This window comes from Lycorma delicatula, chromosome 12 (assembly GCF_047948215.1).
Source record: "Lycorma delicatula isolate Av1 chromosome 12, ASM4794821v1, whole genome shotgun sequence".
NCBI lineage: Eukaryota > Metazoa > Arthropoda > Insecta > Hemiptera > Fulgoridae > Lycorma > Lycorma delicatula.
In genome coordinates, this window is record NC_134466.1 from 71,063,218 (window position 1) to 71,081,854 (window position 18,637).

The 18,637-nt window shown below is 28.1% G+C and overlaps 1 protein-coding gene across 3 annotated transcripts in view; it reads left to right on the forward strand.

The window, feature by feature from the left end:
* LOC142333118 (putative multidrug resistance-associated protein lethal(2)03659) overlaps positions 1-18,637 on the forward strand; it is a 229,813-nt gene that overhangs the window by 180,224 nt on the left and 30,952 nt on the right. For all 3 annotated transcript variants that reach the window (XM_075380037.1, XM_075380039.1, XM_075380038.1), the window contains exons 16-19: positions 2,508-2,742; positions 4,971-5,109; positions 9,845-9,924; positions 16,926-17,076. In XM_075380037.1, coding sequence (XP_075236152.1) covers positions 2,508-2,742; positions 4,971-5,109; positions 9,845-9,924; positions 16,926-17,076 — 605 coding nt within the window. The remainder of the gene's footprint in view (positions 1-2,507; positions 2,743-4,970; positions 5,110-9,844; positions 9,925-16,925; positions 17,077-18,637) is intronic.

An 18,637-nucleotide genomic window follows, 5' to 3' on the forward strand; every position in this document is an offset into this window, starting at 1 on the left:
TTAATTTTATATATGTTAAAATTACTTTCAATATGCAAAACCCTTTGCAATGATTGAACCTTAAGTTTATCCTCTTCAAAATTACTTTTGAACTAAGCTACATTTTGATATCATTCTTTTTCCTAAACACGGCTGGAATTTTTTCTTTTTACATGAATAATAGGGGCATTGTCTAAGACAATAATCGAATTATCTTCCAGAATAGGTAATACATCGATAAACAATTTAAAAAAAAAAAGATGCCGTTCATCTCGTTATGATAGCCTCCTGAGATTCAGAAATCCAGAGACCACCAATAACAAACTGATAAAACTGCCAATATACTTGACAAATTATTCCTGCCGATATGTGTAACTATGAGCCACATATAAAACTTTTATTTTCAGACTCCAAACAAAATTTTTCTTATAGTCTTTGTTGACCCAGGTTTCATTCATGATATATATTGTACAGCCTTCTTGCCTCATTCTCTTTATTTCAGTGAGGTAATGTCTTTGTCACATAATGATATATCTGTGAGTTAAAGCACTTTCCCAGCCCCATTTTTCATATTTAAAATTCAGACTCTTTAAAAATTTATAAAAAGTGTTTCTTTGGAAATATGGTAGATTGTTATCATCATTTACAACTTGTAATACTTTGTCTATTGTAGACAGTTTGTTTTGAAAATAAAATTTGTGTATTTTTTTACGAATCGTGTTTTTATTGATATCGTCAACTTTTTCTTCAATCGGGTTTTTTTTCTTAATAGACCGTAATTCATTAGTAGTTTAATACTTGCGAATCACTTTGTACACTGAAGCAGCACAACTTCCACTTATTAGCAATTTCATTAACGACATCCGAAATCAACGCTGTGGATTATTGTGTAATTTGCTTTCATAAGCATTTAAAATGATCTGTTTTTCTGCACTTAACTTAAGCCTTTTTTCACAGCCTTTTATTCGGAAGGGTTATAAAAATTGTGTACTATTATCAGCTGAATTGGTATCAAACACAGTGTCAGAATAATGTTATAACTGCAGTCATCAGACACAAATCTAGGAATACTCTATACATTCCAAAGAACTTAAAAAAATTGCATTATATTAACTTTAAATAACATTAGAGTAAATAAATAACTGAAACACAAAAATTGAACATGAGAACAAAAGAGTGATTATATGAAAAGATCAAGGGTTTTAGAACTTAGAAGACGTAACATTATATAAATGTTTGACTACATGATTACTATGTAACTAATTATACAATGAGTAGTGTTGTATATAGATATGGCTGCGTTGTGAATTGGCACTGTTACATGAGACATGACTCAGAAGAATCTTATGATGAATTCACACAAACACACTGTTTGTTTATTCTTCATTCTGTAAGTTAACTGAGTACAGTATAGACTACAAGTATTTTTTTATCAGATTTTTTCAACTAAAGTATTTACAGTAAATATACAAGAAAATAAACAATTTTTAAATATTAAATACTTATTTATACTTAGAAAGTAGTATGTACAAAGAATACTTGCCAAGCCGTGAATCAAATGATAGAGAGCTAATAGTCTATGTTCTTCAAAACAGCTGTATTGACTGCATTATGAAAAATCATTAGATATGTGTTGTTCTAGCTATAGGAGCAAGAAGTAATCTTAATAAAAAAAAATCAGGTAATACATTTGGCTGTAACTTTTTTTTTTGTCTTCAGTCATTTGACTGGTTTGATGCAGCTCTCCAAGATTCCCTATTTAGTGCTAGTCGTTTCATTTCAGTATACCCTCTACATCCTACATCCCTAACAATTTGTTTTACATATTCCAAACGTGGCCTGCCTACACAATTTTTTCCTTCTACCTGTCCTTCCAATATTAAAGCGACTATTCCAGGATGCCTTAGTATGTGGCCTATAAGTCTGTCTCTTCTTTTAACTACATTTTTCCAAATGCTTCTTTATTCATCTAATTGTCGCAATACCTCTTCATTTGTCACTTTATCCACCCGTCTGATTTTTAACATTCTCCTATAGCATCGCATTTCAAAAGCTTCTAATCTTTTCTTCTCAGATACTCCGATGGCTGTAACTGTATCACAAATACACAAACAGATGAAATGTAAAAAGGTCGAATTAAAACAGATTCTTGTTTTTGATCGGTCAACATTTCATAAATTACATTTTCTGTACGCTATATATAGCAAAGTTAAACATTTTGAAAATATTAAAAGTAAAAATAAATGATCAGGAACACTGGAAATATTAGCTTAATAATCTAAGATCAATAAGGGATATCTATAGACCTTGAAAAGAGTACTTAAAATATTTCTAATGCGGTAGGATTAGTTTTGTCATTGGCCAAACCTTCCATTATCAGTTATGATAGACAATTGTGTTTTGTATTTTTATTTTATTTATTCTATTTGTAGAGCTCAGTTTTTTAAATTTAGTGCAATATTTGTGAGTTAACTGTTTATGAAACTACTGGTTCTTAATGCTGACTAATTTTTTTCTTCTAATTTTAGGGTTAATTTGGAGGAACGAAGCTTTCATATAAAAGGAAGTGAAGATAGTTTATTAATGAATCAAACAGTAAACAATAATAGTAATTCATCACTTGCCGATCAATATACTAGAGAAAATAATTTTACAAATAATTCAAATATAATAAATGATGATAAACTATCAAGAAATTTAGCTTCTGGTCCTTTGTTTGTGTTAACACGAGAAACTTGTTTATATATTTTTTGTACTATTACGGTCAGTTTTTAATTAATTATATTTAAAAAATTATTTTATCTATTTTTATTATTTATCGCTTTATTTTTTATTTCAATAAATGCATGTTTAGACGGATGGGATATTTTCTTTTTAAGTTCTCAATGATTTTTCTCAGTAATTAGTTTTTATACTGATGTTTAATTGCTTTTTATTAATCCTTCATCCATAGGTTCTAAATATTTGTGAATTTATAAGAAAATTGAATGTGAAATCAATGATTAACAATTAAAATTAAGTTTATATTGTGTGAAACTACTTTGTTTAATCTTGTGCATAGATTTGTAAATAAAATATACTTTAAAATAATTACAGTACTGTGAAATTTGATAAACTGTAATATATTTTTAAATCGGTTAAAGATAATAATGGCTAGTAAATAAAGAGTTTAATATTATTATTAAAATGATTTCATATTTGTTAATTGTAAAAATAAGTAAACTTTATACTAATATAATTTCCAGTTATTATAAAAATTAAAAAAATATATTTAAATGTCACTGAAAAGTTGATCTGGGTATTCCAGAAATTCAAATAGGTCTCAGAAGAATGGAATTTTACTATGTTATCTATTTTGACCCATATTCCAGAGATCGGATGCATTGGTATAGAATGGGTACAAAATTCAGGTCAATAATCAAATATGACCTGTATAGGTCATAGGAAATATACAGGTCAATAATAAATTATATACATTTAACAAGGAAAAAGGCTATTAGGAATTGAGTGTTGCAGAGGAACTATTGGAAGGAATTGAAAAAAATAACTGGATGGTATGTACGACCACATAAACAGGGGTTATGTATACAAGTACTTAAGTGGAAGGAAGATCAGGAAGAACAAAGGTAAGAATGAGAATAAGATGAAAATAGATAATGAAAATGGGATGAGGAGATATGACCTGAACAGAGCAGTGGGTAAGTATTAGAACAGAAAAATTAAAAGAAGGATGAGTGGTGTGGCCTCTGAGGGAACTTGGAATTGTGATAATGACATGATGATTAAATGAAGTAGGAAGAAGATAAGACAATAACAATAATAAGTAAATTTATTAATGTCTATAGATTTGATTCTACAAATAAAATGCTTACATTGTCGTAACACTAACCATAGTAATGTGATATATTGCAAGGTAGCTCAAAAGTTTTTTGCGTGGCTCATTTTAAAAAGTAACTGTAGTAAGGAAGTTACTGTTTTATATAAGTAGGCAATGTTATTGTGTCACAGTATACATCTGGCATTGCATTCTTGTTTCTTCTACAACAATAAAATAACTACTACATTCACAACTTGAAACTGTGCAAAATGATTGTAATTGAATTCCGAATAAATGTCAAATTTTAGAACTTGTTTCCAAAATTAGTGTCTTTAGACATTAATTAAAGGTTAATGTTAATGCTCATAATAGCAATGATTTCCATGACTGGCAAATACTTTTATTTAGGAACATGCAAAATAATTTTTTTAATTCGTAAAAAGTCTTATTTGAATTCTAATATATTATAATTAATAACATATTTTTAATTTTTTGGATGCCTTCAATAATTCTACATTTTCACAAAACACATTTTATACAGTGTAAAACACTAATGCAAATCTGATAATATAAAAAACTGTTCCTTATTTTATTTAGATTAAAAAGGCTATCTTGCACAAGAAAAAAGTAAGATATATGGTGTACGCACAACATAATTTTTATTTTTTTGGTTATCGTTAACTGAATAATTTTCTATTCATTTCTACAATGTTGCCATTGTTCGCCAAAAAAACTTTTAAGTTGTACACAAAACATCAAAAACTATACCTCAAACATATTAGAATTAAACTCTGAAAGAATGTACATATACAACAAAAGCGTAATTGAGAAGTAAACATATCTGTAAAATCCTGTCAATTTGTTATTCATTTTCAAAGCTTTATGAAAGGGATTTTGTTTTAAAAGAAATTATTTTGAGTATTTTAAAAGGGAAATTATAATGAACAGTATCTTATACAAACAAGCCTTGGCACTAAACATGAATATTAAGAAAAAATTAAACCGTTAAATTGAACCTCAACTGTGAGAGCTCTCGTATTTATAATTAATCAAATGCTAATTATTTCAGTTGAGCCATTTATTCTTTAGTCAAGAACAGCTGTTTCTTCATTTTTTAACAATTCATAATCTTTTTTTAAAATTATTTTTAATCTTGTATTTATTATTTTTACAGGTAATAACAGTTATAATTACTATATTAAGATCGTTTTTATTTTTTAATATGTGTATGAAAGCTTCAATGAGGTTACATGATAATATGTTTAATTCAGTTACAAGAGCTACTATGAGATTTTTCAATACTAATTCAGCAGGTATATCAATTTTTATTTTTATTTCTCATAAAAATTAGTTTTATTTTAGTTATTTATTAATGAGTGTCATTCAATAATTAAAGAAACAAATTTCAAGAGTGGAGAAACGATTTAATTGAATAAACTGAAGCCATTTGATGTTCAAGATGGACCCCTGACAGAAAATATCTGCTGTTCAGAAAAAAAATTCATTATTAAAACCTCATTATTTTATTTCAGAATTTTGTCTCCGGTCGAAAGAGGTACTGTGAAAGAACAGCAAGATAAAATAAGATTTTTATTTTACGTAGATCTAAACCAGCTGAAACTCACTCAGGGTGGTAAAACAGTTTGGTAAAAAGTGTATTAATCGTGTAAATAGTGAATTGAACTGTTTAAATCAGGCAGGATAAGTGTCTGATATTATTGTAGTGGAAGACTGGTAGAAGTTTTGACTGATGATTTGAAAAATTGCATCGATGATTTATTTGCAACAACAGATGCATAAAAATTTAGAAAATGGCTGAAAATTTTAGAGCAGTTATCACCATTGTCCATTCCATAATCTTTGAAAAGGTGAATTACAGTAGAATGTGTTCAAGCCGGGTTCCCAGACAGTCGGCTCAAGATTACAGACTCCTGGATTCACATTTATACAGTGATGAGAGTTGGATTCATCATTTTGAGTTGGAATCCAAACATCAGAATATGGAATGGAAACATCCGAGTTTAGTATTACAAAAACATTCAAAACTTATACATCAGTCAATAAAGTGATTCTACGGGTGCTTTGGCCCAATTTATTGTGGAAGATATCATTTGGAAGAAAAATGCACAAGCAACATGCTAAAAAATAAAGTGAAACCTACAATTATGAGGAAACATCCTGATTTTTTATGGTGCATTTCTTCTGCATGCCTCCATTACAGTGGCTAAAAATAAGAAAAAAAGGAAGCTATTCAGAAGTTAGGTTGGGAAAATTTATCACATCCACCTTATAATTCCGATCTTGCAACAACAGATTTTTTTTGTTTGGTCTTCTCAAAGAGTTTTTAAATCTTTTTAAGTTCAGCAACTGAGTAGAATACAGTACAAGATTGGCTGAGATACTGTGGTGAACAATTCTTCACAACTGGAATAAGAAAATTTACAGAAAGATGGTACAAGTACCTAAGTGTAGCTAGCTGGGGATTATATTCAAAATTATCATTAGTTTCATTGTCATTGAATATTTTTAGTCATGTGTCTTTAATTACACTGGTCTAAAAACTGAAAAAAAGTTTTTGAAACAGATATGGACTAATAAGATAATAAGTATCTTTTGAAAGATACGGAATAATAATATGTTATTCTTTTTTTTTGTACTAAATCTGAAAATGAAGTCAGTTTTTCTCCATCATACATAACATCTTTGTTATACACCCTTTAGAAATAGCTTAGTAATATGAAATTTTGAAAGTGAAAGTTTATAGTTATAATAGATTTTGTAATGTGTTACATATATTTTCAATACTCATATTTATTATTACAAAAATTTATAGAATATAATTATAATAGATAAAACATACCTAGAATTTTTGATAACTGGAATCTGTGTACTAATAAATTACCTCTTTCTTTCGTATATGGTAAGGTTCTCTCTGTAGAAACCGACACACAATTCATCCCATCCATCTTGGTAATGCTGCTCCATTTGCAATATATCCTGGTGGAAGCATTCTCCCTGCTACTGATCAATCAAAACCGCCTAAATTTGGTGGGATAAATTTAAGATGGGAATGCAAAAAACAAACTTTTTAATGACATCCGGCTGCCTACGTTTTTATAGTTCAACAAAATTTTTTTTACTGAAAGATCACTATTTTCTGTTTTGTTATTTCCATGAAAACCATACACTACATCCGTAAGTGACTTCCAAGCTGCTAGCATTGCATTATTCAACTTTATGTCAAAATCTTCATTTTGAGTATTTTTGTAATTTGAGGTCCAATGAATATTCCTTTTAATTTGGCTTCACTTAACGTAGGGAACGATTGTCTTAAATGTTTAAATCCTTCTTCTTTATTCAGTGATTTAATAATTCTTTATCAACCCCAATTTTATATATAGAGGTGGGTAACATGCTGAGGATTGATTAAAATAAATATAATATAAAATAATGTATCTAATATTTTTTCTCTTTTGGCCACTCTTTAACCACATAATGTTTACTTGTTGCATAACTGTCTGACAAACATAAGAATCAGCTGTATTTTGTAAAGCCATCTTGCAAACTGAGAAGATCAGTAACGTTGAGGTCGTCACAGATACGCATAAGTGAGCTTCATAATTGACTGTTTTTAAAATTAATGACACACTTCCATAAAACTCTCATCCCAACATCCTTTGCTACTGGTATTGAAGCATTCTTGTTTGACTTATGCAGTAGCACTGCCTTTAAGCTTGTTTTAGACAAATTGATGAATAATTCCAGTCATCAGCATTATAATCAATACATATATCAGATATCAAAGTTTCTGTATCGAAACAGGAACACACCAGATCTTTCATAGTGAAATATTTCATTAAGTTTTTATTTCTGTTTCTAAAATATAAGATTTTGGCATCCGTAATCAATAATTTCATCCTTAAAGAGGGAACCTAGAAGTTCTGCTTGTTGTTTTGATAAATTCAACCTGCAAACCATATTGTTAACTTCCACTTACGAAATGAAATGCGGTTCACTATTTGATTCCTCTTGTCTATTTAATCATCTCTTGAAGCTTGTGCTGTTTTGAAAAACGCAGTATTTTCAGAACAATCTTCTTCAGAATATGAAATCTCCTGCCAGGAAGCTGGAGTTGTCAGAATAGGTAAATCAGCTTCATGAGTAATTGGTCTCATAGCTGAAGGAAAACTAGATTACACAATATTAACTTTACTTTTTGAAGAAAAAAAAATTAGTCACATTTGTTAAACAGAAGTAGCAATTGTCATAATGATTAGTTAGTTCATGCCAAAACATAAGTATACCCTATACCTATACAACATATAAAACAAAGGTTATAGTGTTTAGGGTATAAAACATAGGTAGTATATAAATCATAGGTTTACCCTTGTAACCGTTATGTGAGTTTAAGATAACACCTAATACATGTTATATGCAGTGACCAATGTTTATCTTGATCTCCAAGTAGACAACTGAAATAAAGCTCATGAGCAGTTTTCTTCTATTTTGTAGTGAGCTCATCACACGCATAGCGAAAAGACATTTGGATAATTTTTACATGAACATATTTCATTTTTTCCTGTTAATATAAGCTGTTGTAAAAAAAAATTTACACTATTTTGACACTTGATCAGTTTATGAAAATAAACCGAAATTGATTACCTGGAAAACTTATGGACAGTAACTAATTTAACTTGCCCAATTTAATACGTAGTATTGTACACAAGTTTGAACACCAGTGAATTTAGCTGCTCTGAGAAAGAGGGGTGTGGAAGTGTAGTTGGAGATTATTCTAGAAGGACTCGTTAGTTAAATTGTGGTTGGGATGATGTCATAAATTTGTTCAGCTTTTATTTATTACACAAATAATCGCAATCTTTGTAAAGGCAGTAATTTTTATGACATAATGCACAGGGTAACAGATTGTTTTTGTTATTCATCAAAAATGACATAATAGTGATCTTTGTTTCTCAATCCCCAATTTCTGATTATAGTGGTTATTAACCTTAATTATTGATGTAAGGATTTAACAAAAAATGATTTTAGACTTGCTCGCAGATTTGCAAGTGAAATTCTACCTATTTGCTGTGCCTACAAATAATATGCTACACTGTTTATGTTATTTCTTACTCTTATTGACCGTGTAGGAAAAAAGGAGCATGTTATGGAAACTTTTAGAAAGACTAATGAAAAATACATTTTAAAACAAAAGGTATCTGTTATTTAAAATGTTTATTTTTTACAGTCAATTTCAATATAGTAATAGTGGCTTTTTTCTGCAACTGATTTTTGGCTCTCAAAAAAGTAGGATTTTTTTAATACTGAATTTTATTTTAACAACAGTATTATATGGTATGATAATTATTTCATATTTTGAACTAATTACAATACAGAAAAAGTGATTTAAAAGAAGAATTTACATTAAAATTGGTTTTCTTTTAGAGAAAAATTGAGTTACTTTACATCGTTTCACAGCAAAATAACTGTGCAGACAAGTACAATACCTGCGATATATTCCATGCATATATTATGTAATTGAACTCTTTCATAACAAAACAGTGGGAGTTTCCTGGTTTTTATAATACAAATTCTTCTTGCCTTTTCAACTCTTTTTCCATCCTGTTGTTAATTAAAATTATCAAGTTGTGTTTATATCATAACAGTGTGATCTTGGGTGAAAAAAAATTAATTTTTTTTCTAAAAGACAAAATAACAATTTTAAAAAAATCAATATTTTTTCGTATTGAACCAAAAAACAGTGAAAAATCAGGAAATGGATAATTTATTTAATTTAATTCCTACATTTTTTCTTCAAATAAATTGAAACTTGCAAGATAATGCCAGGAAGAACAGGGTTCAATGTAATGTAAACTTTATTTTTTTTGTTTATATTAGGTGGTTTAAATTTACATGTATGAGATTTTACTTTCATAATGACTTCTATGTTATTGATGATGGTTGAAAAGGTATTTTTTTTTAAACTTTAAGTATCTAATTTTTACTTGCTTATTATTTTATTATTTATTTATTTATATTTTTAATTCACAGGTAGAATTTTGAATAGATTTTCAAAAGATATGGGATCAATTGACGAATTGCTTCCAGGTGCCTTAATCGATTGTGTTCAGGTAACATTAATATTTATTAAACATCTTATTACTTTATACAGTTTCCCAGTCTTTTGTATGACATATAAGTTGCCTAAGATATAAAAGGCACCAATTAAAGTTGCTTTTTCTGAACTTAATGATACTAATTATATATTATATCTCACATCAAATCACATGCAATAGTTTAATTATGGTGATTTGTTTTATTTAATATCTTTATATGATGTATGTAATATATTATTATACAGGTTGTCTGGAAATGGCTTAATTTGTAGTTGATTATTGTATAAAAGAAATTACTCTGAGTTGCGTTTTAAATTATTGTTGGCCATCTTGGATCAGCTTATTGAATTCAATTTCATTTTTTTAAACGGCATGATAATCATATTATATATGATTTCAATGTAGGTGTGAACAGGAAAACCCTGCATCAATAGCTAATCCGTGTTTTAGATATTGACCGTTAAAATATCCAGATCAGGGTAAAACAGTTGTCCTAACCGCCATTCTAGATAAATATTTTTGGAAGAAAGGGGGTAATTACACATCATATAACATTGCAATTTCATGATGGAAACGATTCTGCAAACTGTTTTCCAAAATCTCTTCTTGTTATTTAATTATTCAAAATTTATCATTACGATAAATTACAAAATTTCTAACAAAACTAGAAACAGTTGATTTATTGTTATTGATTATCATAATGATAAATTTCAGTATTTTGATAGGTTTACTACTCAAAAAATAACAACAAAAACTACTGCAGCATTTGCCTGGATGGATTAAATGGAAATCATGGTAAAATCTTGATCTGAGTTACTTCACAAAATATATAATTTATTATAAAATAAAAATTAGGTACGATTGAAATCATTATTTAAATTATAAGTACGCAAAATAAATACATGAAAATACTAACTGTATAAAATAACTCAAAACAAATCATATTTCAGAAGGTGTGAATGAAAGTTATATGAGTACATCTATGTACACGTTGAATGGAAATATAGAAAATACAGTTTTTAAAAAAGATATGTAATTAGTAATGTCTGAAAATTCATTGAGAAAGTATTATTGTTTCTGTAGAATTATTTTATTTTGAATAGATTGGTGAGAAGATTTTTTATGCGATTCAATAATTTATTAAAAGCAGCAATGAAGTATAGTAAGGCTCTTCATGTAAGCTGAAGTATTATGTTGAATTACATAAAATCAGTTCTGTAATGTGGTTTGATAAAGGTGGGTGTGTTATGTTCTAAGAATATCTAACTATTCTTGTTAGAAAAAATGACACATTCATAAACACAGATAAATTATAATTTTTAATTTACTAAATATTGGTCTACATGATATGCATTCATGAGCGCCAAACAGTGATCTGCCAGCCTATTTTTGTATCTTGGACCTGATTTTTTGAGAGAACCTCAAGAAGTGATATTAACTTCAGATGGGAATATATGGTAGACATAATAAATATTTAATAATTATGATAAGCTCTGCATTTTGAGATAGATCGTTAATAAACAATAAGAAGAGTAAGGTATCAAACCAAGACATTTTCCATTTACACTGCGTTTTGCATCCTTAAGTGAGGACCTACCTTTTTTGTGTATATCCTTACTAAAAGATGAAATTTCTCTACTACTTGTTTATGGTTGTTAAGGTATGACTAATCAGTTGTAAGCAGCTCCTCTGATAGTATAAACACTAAGTTTTTTATCAGTAAGAAATGTGGAAAAAATTCAAATACTGAGTTTGCAAAAAAATTTAAAATGTAACTTTTGTTATTATTATGTTTAAAAATGTTTTAATTTTAATAAATAAACTGTAATAAAAACATATTTGTTTTGATTGAAGTTGATTTATTATTAATACTTTGCATGAGTGTTACTTGTAAAAATGAAAATAATTGTCAAAATAATGGGTCTTTGTTTTGTAATCTTAGTTACAGTTAGACAAGTTTGCATTATAGACCAAATGATCTCAATGCATTATCAAAACATTACTTTCTAAAAATTTTACACATAGAAAAATTAAGACAGATAGTTTGAATAAGCTTCATTAAATTAAACATGCCACATTTCCCACACGTGCTGTTGCGCCAGGAAATTCAACTATTAGCAATGGAAAAAAAGGGAAGAATGAAAGGTTATCGAATTGGATAAAAGTGATTGATACTATTTACCTTTTTTTGTAATGACTGATACTTTAATTTGGCAGGTTCTAACTAGATTACTCATTGCCTTTGTGCATTGTTTTATAACATTTTTAAATGTGCTGCCTTTTTGATGGATGTGCATTAAATGTATATTTTTGTTAAAGATCGTAATTTAAAAAAGATAAATTAATAATTATATATGTATATACAAACAACAATATATATTTTTCTAAAGTCAGTACTAATAAGACCCATATTCCTCTGTACCAATATATTGTATTTTATAATCAAAAGCCAACATGAACTACCAAAGTACAGAATTACAAAGTAAATGAAATGACACTTACCTTATTTTTTTATTCCAAAAGCACTTTCGTGGGATCCCGCATTATCAGTTTTATATAATATATATTTATATTAAATTACATATCAAAAATATTTTTTTTTTTTAATTAAAATTATTAAAATTACAATCATATTCAAAAATGGAGGAGAAAAGATTATGGAGGTAGAAGAATTTTGTTATTTGGGAAGTAGAATTACTAAAGATGGACGAAGCAGGAGCGATATAAAATGCCGAATAGCACAAGCGAAACGAGCCTTCAGTAAGAAATATAATTTGTTTACATCAAAAATTAATTTAAATGTCATGAAAAGATTTTTGAAAGTATATGTTTGAAGCGTCGCTTTATATGGAAGTGAAACTTGGACGATCGGAGTATCTGAGAAAAAAAAGATTAGAAGCTTTTGAAATGCGGTGCTATAGGAGAATGTTAAAAATCAGACGGGTGGATAAAGTGACAAATGAAGAGGTATTGCGGCAAATAGATGAAGAAAGAAGCATTTGGAAAAATATAGTTAAAAGAAGAGACAGACTTATAGGCCACATACTAAGACATACTGTAATAGTCGCTTTAATATTGGAATGACAGGTAGAAGGAAAAAATTGTGTAGGCAGGCCACGTTTGGAATATGTAAAACAAATTGTTAGGGATGTAGGATGTAGAGGGTATACTGAAATGAAACAACTAGCACTAGATAGGGAATCTTGGAGAGCTGCATCAAACCAGTCAAATGACTGAAGACAAAAAAAAATACAAAAACATATGAAAATTAAATAAAATAACTACATTATTATTAGCTTATTAAAATAAGCTAATATTACATTATTCAGTAATAATTACTGAGTAATGTAATTAACCTGGTTGACCAGGTTATGTAGTATAAATTTTCTATTTATTTTTAAATTTAATTTTAATTTACAATTTTTTAATTATGACTACATTTATATATGTAAAGAAACTAAATTTCTTTAATATTGAATTTGTCACGCTGTGCGTAGATAAGAGTAGTGACTGGCTTATGCGGTAGAGGGGATTAAGGTTGATAAAAGCCATGTGTGTATTGAATGAATCATGTGTAATATAAAGTGAAAACAAACTAATTTACAAGGATTGTTAAAAAGGAATTAGCGGATTAAAGGATGAACTTTAAATGTAATTTCTTTGTGTACAGGTGAGAATTTGCGTAAATAGTGAAATAAAATCTAGGATTAATGAAAATAAAACTTTGTTTACAAGGCAATAAAATATTGTTTATTTGTTTAGTCGATTCCTGATAAAAAAAAATAGAGATTAATCATATATATATATATGTAGTTGTTTCATTTAATTGACTTCATATGTTTTTTTATATATGATTGTAATTTTAATCTTTTAATTTTAATTTAAAAAAAAAAATTATGTTTGATATGTAATTTTATTTAAATATATCCTAAATACAAATGATGATGCGGATCCCTTGAAAGTGCTTTTAGAATAAAAAATAATGTAAATGTCATTTCATTTACTTTGTAATTCTATACTTCGGTTGTTCAAGTTGGTTTTTGATTATAAAAATCTATATATATATTTTTTTTTTCCCCCTATTTTTTATTCTAAGTGTAATGATACAACTAAAACTTGATGTTACCAAATTGCTTGGATGGATTACATTCTGTGTAAGCAGAATTCAATTATTTATTTTTTTATTAATTTCAGTTTCCTATAATTTTTTAATACTCAGAAATTTAAACCAATTCCACCAAATAATTCTTTGATATATTCTCTTTATACTTTTATATAAAACTTAAAAAAATAATTAATAAAATTTTTAATTATAAATGGATGAAACAATCATCTATTTTTTCATACATTATTATCAGATTTTTATAAATATACTAATAAATTTTTTAATTTGTTGGATGATAACTGGGGAAGTGGAGTGCATTTCATTAATCTATTCTAAATTTATTGAATTGCCTTCGAAAATCTGTGGTATGCTGATGATGAAACTTTGTCATGTAAGTCACTGCAAATGTAAAGAATTATTTTAGAGGAAGTGACTGGAATATTGGAGTAAACAATTGGTATGTTAGTATAAATATATGTGAGTTATTTAAATTTGAAGAGGGTTTGGTTCTGATTTTAGGCATCAGTGTGAAAAGTATTTTACTTCTCTGTTACTACCATCAGCTTTTATTTAAAGCTTATGTAGTATAAGAGCATTGCACTAGGTCAAGAGTTACTATTTAGAGGGACATTTCTTTACCCTGGAGCTAGTACATATTTCCAGGAATGACTGACATATTTTCTAAAAAGGTACCATAATTTTATAGATATTATATAAGACATACATTTGAAAGTTAATACAATTTACTAACGTGGCTGGTAGAATGCTTTGTTATATATATACATACACACTGAGCTTAGTATACTAGCTTAACATCAGTGCTGTGTTGTTAATGGTTTTTTTGGGCTCATTTTAATTGTTCGAGACAGTTGAAGGATCTGCTGACTGAAATTTCATCTGTTTTCCATCTTTGTGCAAAAAATGTCAAACGAATAGAGATTCATTTCCAGATTAGTGGAGTTTATGGTGAAAATACAGTTTATGCATTGGTAAGAAAAGGAGTGAAACAGTGTAGTGAAGGATGAGAAAATGACTGACAGGCACAAAGTTGAAAGCCATTTGCCATTAAGGATGATTTGATGTGACATGTGAAAATAGATAGTTGACATTTTTATTGATGTTCTGTTAATTTTCCTTAAATTTCAAAGTTGATTTGTATGAAATTGTGATAGATTGATGGTGACTATAAAAATAATTGAGCAACATTTTCTGTTTTCATAGCTAATAAATTCCATGAAGAGATTATTCAGAAATGATTTCACGTTACAACATCTTACTATTGGCACAAATTGAATTAAAAATGGTTTTAGATGTTGCTTTTATTGTAATTATAAGATTTAAAAATAAGTTGTAATTTTGTTTTAATGGTATTTACTTTCTTATTGTTACCAATATTCCTGGTGTAGTAGCTTGCAAATTAATTTGAACACAGATGTTATTTAGTAAAAGGTAACTTTATTTAGAAAAAAAAATCATACTTATACAATTTATGAATATCTAGTAATTAATATGTCCTTTATTCCTAATCCCTTCACATGATTTGGCACCAATTCAACAAGTGCACTATATTTTTCTTATTTCTTTTTTATGAAACCATACCAATATTACTGCTTTAATTAGGTCAGCCTTTTTATAGTGCAGTTCATTTTACAAAATCATTTTTTTGACTATTGCCCAAAGATTTTCAGTTGGGCTTAAGTCTGGGGAGTTGCCTGGCTATGGGAACACTTTTAATATTTAGTCTTTCAAAAATTTTTCTACTTTTTTGGAAGTATGACATGGTGCCAAATCTTGTTGGAACACTATTGCCTTGTGGAAATCGGTTTTGAAGTTATGTCACAGCCATTTCCTTCAAAGACTTGATATATCCTCACTTTTCAACATACCATATACTGGAAGTCCATAGAAGAAGGGCCTTTAAATGTGAAACAACAATCCCAAAACATTTTTTTCTGGGGATATTTAACTGATTTTGGATATGAGCTGGTGATGAATTTCAACTGATGCTTTTCTAATGTATGGAACCCTTTGTCCCCCGAACATAACAATGTGAGTTGTTGGAAAACATAACTTTTTCCTAGTCCTCTTTGGTTCAGTTAGCATGTTCTATGTTCCACAAGAACGTTTTTTTGCACATTGCTGGTGTTATAAGTTGCTTTTTAGCTGGTCGATGAGCTTTCCGTCTTGCTGCATGAAGTCGACATCTAACAGTTGTCTCGTATAAATCTGTTCTGATAGCTGCTAATTCTCAACTTAAGTTCACAGCAGATAATTTTGGATTGAGTTTACTTTTTCTTACTAATAACCAATCCTGTGTTGGAGTAGTAATTTTTCTTTTATGGCCACATTTGCCTTTCTTTTAAGGTGAAAATGAATCAATTTCTTTTAATTATTTTAAAATAACATTCATTGTCCCTAGTCCAACACAACACTCAGAAGCTATTTATCATTGTGTGATACTGGATACTCAGAAAGGGAAACCAATTTTTGAATGCTTTTTTGGAATTACGTACATTATTTCGTATTCAAGAGATACAGAACAAAAAAATATGAAAATATGATTCTGTAATAAAATTTTACAAATCACTATTTGTAACATAAAAATGGCTAAATAATCAAAGAACAATAATCTCACATTACACAGACAACTTAAAGAATAGTTGTGGTCAAGCAATGTAGCCACAACATAGAAATAAACGAAAAGAATCCACTATTTGGATTAATTTGTGATACTGCTCACCCAACAGTTTTAGTTAATCAAATTGTTTATCTGTGACATTCATAACTGAAGGTTCATGTGTATTTATATATTTTTTTTTAAATTAACATTAATGTAGTCAAATTTCTAAATTCTTTGTAAAATATAATTGTGTGTTTTTACTATATTTTTAATTTTTTCTTTTATTTACAGATTGGCTTAACTTTAATTGGTATAATTACAGTTGTTACAATTGTCAATTATCTGTTACTAGTGCCTACATTCCTCATTGCTGTTCTGTTTTATTATTTACGAGCTTTCTACTTAGCAACATCTCGCAGCGTTAAGAGGCTAGAGGGAGTTAGTAAGGATAATTCTCCCTTTAAAATCTTAATTAGATATAAGTTTTTATTTCTTAGTTATTGTTTTAATAAAAACCCAAATATTATATACTATTGTTTTAATACTGTATTTGAAAACATTCTTAAGATAAATTATTAATTTTTGAGTAATCTAAATAAAATGTATTTACTCTGGTCCAGTCGTACTTTCAAATTTTCTTGCTTCATTAAATATTTTTTTGTTGTTGTTTGGTGTTCTCCTGTCGTAATGTTGCCACTCAAAATTTTACTTCAAGATTGATATTATTAATCAAAAAGTAATGTAAAAGTTTCCTTATATTTTACTCTGAAATTTTTTTGCTTTTTAATTGTGCAAAAATGAAAAAATTATTAAATTTTTGGAGTTATCACACTCAATTTTGTAACATAAAATTTTTTGTCATATTTCACATTTATAACTCCAGATCTAACGTTAAAGTTTGTGGAGAATAAAGAAAGGTTAATTCTTAGTTTATAAATCTAAAATTTATGTGTATACGCATGCACACACACACACACACACACACACACACACACACACACACACACACAGAGAGAGAGAGAGAGAGAGAGAGAGAGAGAGAGAGAGAGAGAGAGAGAGAGAGAGATAGAGTGAGAGAATTTTCTATTTCTGTAAATAAAGAAAAATGTGATAACACAATTAATAAATTTCATATGATTCTGCAAACTAATTTTCCATGTGATGTCGCATGGGCTCTCCTGATGTTTCTCATCCATGTTTTAGCATACTCCACATTTTTTTGATAGTTTATGAGCACCCATGTCAGGTCCTACAAAATTATTTATGTGATTCACTTTGAATTGTGTTAATCTGACGTCCTGTATTTATTTGATATACATGCGCCCCGATTGTCCAATATTATGGTTGAGCCTCTCTCGGTTCTCAAAACAATCTAACTGAATGAACATGTTTATTGTATGTATTATTCACTGCTCACATTATTAAATAGGTTACTAAAACACTTATAATCATTGTAATGTACTAGGATAATAAATACCTGTCACTTATAATGTGGAGCACAAATACACAAAATTCAGAGTGGCACTTTTATAATCCAAAAGTACCAACTGTTTTTTATATATAAATTTTTTCAAGTGAATTCTACACATTTGGTTTGCTTTCAGATGTTTGAGATTTCACATTGAAATCCTTGCATTTTACCAATGTATGAGATGTTTTACTGATTTTTTTACACTGATGTATTTATGTAAAATAGATTATGTATAGATTAGCATATATATATAAAATAAGATATATATTTTACATCAATATATTTTTATAGAGATACAGTTCATGTTATATTTTTTATATTTTAAAATATTTTTACTTGAGAATACAATTTATCAAATTATAATATATGACATTTTGAGTAAGAATGTAGGTGTGTTTGGTTTGTTATAAAATAAAACCTTATAAATTAAATCTTAATTAAATAATATTTAATGTTATAGTTTAGTTTATTGTAGCAATATGTAGAATTTTTGTCAGGTAAAAGTATTTATTGATTGTAATTTAATTATAAT